This window comes from Eublepharis macularius, chromosome 5, assembly GCF_028583425.1.
Source record: "Eublepharis macularius isolate TG4126 chromosome 5, MPM_Emac_v1.0, whole genome shotgun sequence".
NCBI classification, from domain to species: domain Eukaryota; kingdom Metazoa; phylum Chordata; class Lepidosauria; order Squamata; family Eublepharidae; genus Eublepharis; species Eublepharis macularius.
The window spans coordinates 77,374,940-77,382,480 of NC_072794.1; the positions used below are offsets into that span (position 1 = coordinate 77,374,940).

At 38.0% G+C, this 7,541-nt stretch overlaps 1 protein-coding gene across 1 annotated transcript in view; it reads left to right on the top strand.

The window, feature by feature from the left end:
- Positions 1-4,368, top strand: part of ITGB3BP (integrin subunit beta 3 binding protein) — a 49,590-nt gene extending 45,222 nt beyond the window's left edge. Inside the window, exons 8-9 of the mRNA XM_054981886.1 lie at positions 1,572-1,625; positions 2,856-4,368. Coding sequence (XP_054837861.1) covers positions 1,572-1,624 — 53 coding nt within the window. The 3' untranslated portion in view covers position 1,625; positions 2,856-4,368. The remainder of the gene's footprint in view (positions 1-1,571; positions 1,626-2,855) is intronic.
- Positions 4,369-7,541: the final 3,173 nt, after the last annotated feature.

The following is a 7,541-nucleotide window of genomic DNA, read 5'->3' on the forward strand; positions in this document are numbered from 1 at the left end:
GGTGCTCTGTATGTGCTGATGACAACAAAATTGAAAAGAAAGGCTGTAATAATTCTGACTGGTTTTCTCTGCAGAAGATATTGATTATTTGTGTGTGGTGAGAGATTTGGAAAATTCAATTAAAGGAGTTGTGCAAAGGTTTCATAAATTTTCCTTGTACAGCGTGTACACAGACACTGTTGCGTATTAAATCAATGCAGCACTTCACAATATATTTTCTTTGAAACATAAAAATAAATAACATTTAAACAGTTCTGCTTACTACAGAAACAAGTTTTATTTTCTGTGAAGCATTTAGTCATGTGCTATCACTGACTCATACACATTTGCCAGCTGTAACAAATTTTATAGACATTTTCTCCAGAGACATAGCTCATGTACTATGAATTTTTAAATGAGCAAATGGTGAAGAGGGGATGTCAGCAATATAAAAATTGATCAGTTAAAAGATAAAAGCATAAGTAAAGAGATTTGTATGGTAGTCTTAATAGGTTTTATTAAATAAAAATACTATAAAAGGACAGTAATGAATAGACTGAAGGTTTTAACTGTGGTAGAAGTGGAGAAAAATTATCCTGGCACAGTTAGGGGATGAGTTTCAAGCAGGCAGTTCTTTTCCCCTCTCCTTGTCCTGTTTAATTCTGTATGTGATTTAAAACATTCCAATGTGTGTGTGCGCAGGTAGTGCAAACTTTCAACTAGATGAGCTTTAATTGTGCTATTGGGAGGACGTGGGGAGTCTCTTCCCCATCCACTCTTGTTCTGTACTCAAGACTTGTGCAGCTCCTAGGTTTTTGACTAGTACCGGGCACACCACAATGGTTAATGCCCTTCAGCTTTGAGCCAGTAGGGTACAATTTTTAGAGAACTCCAGTCTGCCCAACCTTGAAGACTTAACATCACTTCCAAAATTCTGAATATTAAAATCTCATGAATAAACTGCATGCAATTAATTTTAACCATTGTTAAAACTTTAGTGAAAGCTTCAGTACTTTAATTTGTGTTAAAACAAATATGTCTACACAATGGCATATTGCAAAACCTTGAAATCAGTGGGTGTATGCATACTCAACCTGGTCATGCCTGGCAGCCAGTTAATCTGTTTTTACTCTACCATTATATCAGGTATTTTTATACTGTTTACATTATATTGGGTTGGATCCTAAACTCTAAATGGAGCAAGCTTATGGAAGGAATCTTTGTCCATTCCCACTGCTGCAACCTATATCATCATCCTGAAAGCCTCTTGTGAGGGCTGATCAACTCCCAGGAAAGGCAAAAGGACAGTGCAGTAGAAATGAGGAATTGGTGAAAAATTGTCCGTCCTACTCTTATGTGTGAGCTTTTGTTGCATCCATGGAAGACAATGGTGAAGGGCAAATTCTGCTCCCCAAACCACATCAGCCTTGTTTCTGAAGGTTCACAGCCTTCTGAAGTGGTTTTTCCAAGGGCACAGGGGGCTGCAATGAAAATGAGGAGGCAGGGTCCCTTCTGTGTTTGCAATACGTAGGATCCAACTGCGTTTTTATAGTTTTTCGTGTTAAGTGTAAACGTGAAATTTCTTTTGACAGAATCTCATCAACCTGTGAACAGCTTTGAATTCCTTAAATCCATCATTGAATAAGGTGAGGTGCTTGTGTTTTAATGGAGAAGAGCAAACCTTGAAATTTAAAAATGCTATTAGAAATTCAACATTTACTGGAAATTCTTAGAAAATATTTGAGCAATAACAATGTTGTGGTTTGTAGCGTTTCTTAACAACTCATAAAAGATAACAATAGAGATTGCCAAAGTTCTTCACATAGCATTTAGATTCTACCTATGCTGGTTGATTACACCTTCCTCCAAGGCATGCTTGTTTCTTGCTTCAACCATGGGTTGAATGTGATTAAATGTTGCCTATGCACAAGCCATATAGGCAAGACTAGTTTGTAGGAAGACTTATTCTTCCTCCCACCCTGGATGTGGGGTGGGGTAGAAAAGATTGCATGTCCTTTAAAATGTTAATAAATCCTTGCACTTACAGCTGGTGTTATTTCTAATGCATTGACCTAGAAGGGTGAGTGAAATGTGATGGGCATCATCATCATCATCATGTTCCCCTGCCATGTTTAGACTTAAGGTGTTTTAAGGTAAGGATTACTAGGTATGTCTCAAGACAAACATGCTTAAGTCCTCTTGCTGCAGACAGCTATTCCACAGCATAATTTTTAGTACAACTCTGCACTTTCTGAAGCATAATGAAGAAGTCCCAGTTTTTGCCTGGTAGGCAAATATAAAGTTCATTGAGTCTGTCAAATATGTCAGCCAAGTACCCCAAGTAAAGCCAGAAAGGTTTGTCAAGGAAATGACAAGTCCATCAAAATATATAGCTTTCTTCCCTGAGTTCTTAGTCTCTTGCAGCTTCTTTATAAAATCTTCAGTTTTCATAGTTGAAACAAGAACTTCATATGGTTCCTCTGGATTTGTAGCTAGTACCAAGAGTTCCCAAAAGCAGTATTCTTGTACTGTTGCATCATAGTGACTTAGGTTCCAAACACTGTCATTTTTGCTCTGTAGGATTTGAAATGGAGGATTTGATTCCTCCCAGGGAGCTCAGACTCTTGAAAGCTTATACCCTGAAAATCTTTTTGGTCTCTAAGGTGCCACTGGACTCAAATCCTGCTGTTCTACAGATCAACATGGCTACCCACCTAAAACCATTTTTGCTCTGTATTAGTAGCTGTGAATATTCTTTGGTCTTGTTGTCTGTGATAAAATAAGAATTCCTCCTTGATCTTAGATAAGCAAATGTTGTACTGTTAAATCTTTAATTGTGTATAATTGATGCCTTTGGCACTGTCTTCTGCTTGCAGTGCATGAAAAGGACTTGGTTCTACTGCATCAACTGTGCAACGGCTACCATATGCAAAATTCTGCAACAAATGATGGAATTTGAAAGTGAGAGATGACTTTGCTCTTTTGCTGATGCTGTTATTTTTATTACTGTTTGCAATACAAGCATTTTTGTTGGGAGATCAGTCATGGCCACTTTTTCTTCCCATAACGCATAAGGCCTTAATGAAAGCTCAAAATATTTAGCAAATTAATTGGCCTTCCTTTTTAAAGTTGATATTACCTTTGAAGGCAATGTGCCTTTTTCCAAATGGAGGTGTAATTAAATTAATTGTTAAATTATGTTGGATGTCATAAGACAGAAACACCAAATTTTGTTCAGATAAAAATCGGGATGGTTATTTCAAATTCAATATGTGATGCTGGCTTTGGGCAGCTCTTCTTTCTTACACTCCAATTGATGCAGCTTCACCTTCATTCCTTTAAACTAAATCAGTCATAAAAATAGGTAACTTTAGTCACAGATCTCTGTACCTGAAGATACCATAGCAGATGTTATTGTATTTTGTGATTGAATCTTTTCAATTGGTTCTTAGGAGTTACAACCAGTCGCTTATGCTTTGGTTATATGTTTTCAAATTTCTTTTCTTGAAATATTAAACCTAGTGAGGTCCTTTCCTATTGAAAAATTGTGAATTAAAATAAAACTGGGAGACATTTTTAACATCTATTATGTTTCACACTTCAAAGTAAGTGTAATATCTCATTTTAGATACTATGTGAATATGTAATAAAGATAAGAATTATCATGTAGTTATGAACAGTGTGCAATGGAAACAATAGTGTATAATTGCTGTTTAATCATTTTTAGCCAACCTAGGCCTTAACCGAAGAATAACTCTCCCTGGGTGCAATATTCTGCAACTGCCTAATCCTACTTAAACGGTTGAAAAGAAACACTGTAAATCTATCTCCCTAGCAAATACCAGCTAAGGACTGCTCAGTAGACTAGGCAGGTGCACATCTAGATATAGTTTCCTGCATCTAATTTAAACTTTACAGTCTGCACAACCATATAATCTCAATGTAAATAGTATAGTTGTTCATAGTTCTCTTATGCAAATGGGTAATGGCATAAGTTGAATTACTTCTGTGTGGTTACAAAGCCCAGTTTTTGCACTACCTTGGAAAATGCTTCAATGAGCTTTTCCTTGTATTTGGGAAGAAGAGCTACTCTTAGAGAGAGGCACAATTTCCCAGGCCTTCAAATAAACTGAAAATTTCACAGCAATTATATGCTCCAGGTTCCCTCTGAAGGCGTGCCAGTTTTACCGCAAACAATGAAGGTTGCTTGCCAATTTGTGGGGCATTGTTTATGCATCTTATCAACACTAAGCAACACAAGCAGCTTGCTGACTATCTTTGACTAGCACCATCCACTTAATAGCACACGGAGCATTTTTAGTTATTACCATCCCTTGACTTAAGAAAATATCAGAGACATCTCATTTTTCAGTGCTAGAAAATAATAAACATTTCCAACTTTGCAGTCCTGTGTACATTTACTTTTTCATGTTTTTAAAAAGTGTCATTAAATCTAACATAAGCAGTTATTAGTAATATTTTTGTGCTATAATTATAGATATGATAGGTGATGAAACTACTTATAGTGTAGTTTTATAGCGAGAGCTATATTGTAGCTTTATAGTAAGAGGGGTTCATGATTGGGTTGCAAATTAGCACTCTGCCAGTTTGAATCCCACTACTACCATGAGCTCAGTAGGAGGCCTTGGGTAAGCCACTCTTCTCATCCCCGGCTCTCCAGCTGAATAATGGGGATAACAACGACTTTGTTCCCTACTCTGAGTGGGGCACTAATCTGTCTAGAAAAGTAGCATATAAGTATGTTACTATACTGAGATCCATTCATAATTGTGAGATAACCTTGGCATTAGAAGAGTATAAGTGGGGGACCCTCAAGGACTTGTGGGGCGCATCTCACTTGCCTCACATGATTTCTTTTCCTTCTCCTAACAACTTCCAATCCTCACACTAGATAGCACACATAACATTGGAAGATGAACCATTGAATTAACCTGAGATGGTATAACTGGTGTTAGGACCAGCAATTGTGCTGTTGGAGTAAGTTTGGGGACAGAGTTGGCATCTTGATTTGTTGCAGGCTCTGGCCCCAGAGTCTGTGTCAGTGTTGGGAAGTACTTTATTATGAGTGAGAAGTTGTTTAAGATTAGGGGGCTGACTAAGGTTAAGGAGCAAGAAAAGGTTTACCTTCCAATGCTTGTGAGAGAAGAGTATCATTGACCAGCATAGGTTGCAAGTAGAGATAGGCACGAATCGGGGGAAAAATGAACCGTGTGGTTTGTGGTTCGTTGCATTTCACGAACCTGCCCTGGTTCACAAACCGGTTCGTTTAGTTCATGAAAACATCACATCCAGGTCAGCAAATCGTCACTGCCAGCCACATCCGGGTCAGCAGAAGGTCTGCAGGAAGTCCATCCCCAGTTGCCTAGGAAACTGATTGATTGGCACCAGGCTGTCTGCAGTGATGAACCAAAAAACAAAACAAACAAACCAGCATAAAGTTCATGGTGGTTCATCAGAAATGGGCTCTGACGAACTGCCGGTTTGTGAACCACGAACCAGCCCGGTTCATCATGAATTTTGGTTCGTGCCCATCTCTCATTGCAAGTCGTTGATGATGTGTTGAACTGGTTTGGGCTGAAAGCTGTATGTGACAGCCAGTATTGTTCTCTTGCTGTTTCGTTTGGGCTATCAAGTGTGAGCAATGCCCTTCCATGCTCTATATTGGACAGACGGGTCAGTCCCTGTGCAAAAGAATAAATCTATTTATGTCATGTATAGTCTGCTTTTCTCACTGAGACTCAAGGCAGATTACACAGTATGAGATTAGTACAATCAGTATCAAGTACATTTCAATACAATATCAAGGACATTTCCATAAACAATGCCATAGAGTAAATAGATAAAAGTTTAAAAGACAGTATTGGCAAGAATCTAATACAGAGTAGAAAAAATACTGAAGCAGAACATAAATCAATTCTAGGATTAACATTAGACAACATGTAGCACTGGTGGTACATAGAAGTACATATTTAAAGCAGCAGATAATATGTAAGGCAATATAGTGATGAAGTCTATGGTCCCTAACTCATTAGCAAAGCATCTGAGACCCCCATCCCTACAATACAGCCCTCCTATTTGAGTAAAAAGCCTTTTAGAATAGTTCGGTTTTGCATAAATTGACATAAATCTGACATTAGAAATCAAGACACTCAAAAATCAGTGGGAGAACATTTTAATCTTCCAGGACATTCTATTGCTGACCTAAAAGTGCCTATCTTCAAACTGAAAAACTTCGAGGGGGGATTATGTGAGATTGCTGAAATTAAGTTCATTCACAAATTCAGAACAATGGATGCCTCTACCTCAACAGAGATTTAGGATTCTTACCTCACTACAAATGCTAATTTCTGCTTTAATCAAGCTGCATTGTACCATTGTACCTTTATATCCTGATATCTTCCCATCTAATCAAACTGCATTATACTTTTGCGTCCTGATGCCCTTCCTTGTAACATCCCTCCCACCTTTTGGCTGGGACATAAAGGCTCATGGATCTCCATTCCTACTTGTATCTGAAGAAGGGAGCCCTGAATATCTTGTTTGTCTCTAAGGTGCCACTAAAATCTTAGTGTTATGTGACTCTTTGTCCACCTTCCTGCTACAGTTGAAAAGCTGCTCCTGAAGATCCAGGGATTTTGCAGGACAATGTGGGATTCTTCCAAGAAGGCTATACCCTTTCAATAGACATCTGCAGAAATCATAAGGGACACCTTATAGCCAACTCATTGTTGTCAAAGCAAGAAAAGCAGATTTTGTTCTGCCCTCCAGTGCAATCACTAGTCTCCTACCTAGAAGTGTAACCAAGACCTTCAGTAGGCCTGCACTAATGCATGTGATAAAGAACTTCCTCTTCTTTGCATCCATAACAGTTCAGTCCTAACCATATTTCTTGATAAGATAGTCCCATTAATGTAAATGGGAGATATTCCTATTTGCTGAGCATAATTTATTTTTTATTTTAAACAGTGCTAGGCTGCTTTACCACCCAAACAGCACAATGCAGCCAACATCAAACATTTCAACATAAAAAAACATTTAAATATATACTATTCAATAAAAATAGACATAACAGTAAAAAACAGAGGAAACCAATAACAGCTATTAGGCTGCAGCCTAAGCCTATAGAAGCCATGACTGTTTCTTGACCTCTTATACTTTAAGAAACAACTGGGTCTATTAAGAATCATTTCCTAGTTCTACATAAACTAGATCATGTAACTCTCAATTTATCACCCCTAAGGCCATCTGAAGGACAAAGAAAATAGATACACATAAAACTAATGTTTTTATATGGTGGGGAACACTTGCTCTAGCCTTCTGATGACTACAAGAAGGAAGGAGTAATGGAAATGTGAGACGATTGCCCTGTCATCAAGAGTGGCTGTTTCACACCCTCCTCTGAAAAATTCTTTCAGTGCCATAGCTGCTTAGAAGTATTTTACCAATCTGGATTTGGTCAGAACGGTAGGGATTATCTTTCCCAAGATGCCATGGATACTATACTGTATATGCCCTGATACCAGTAAGGGCCCATTCTCATT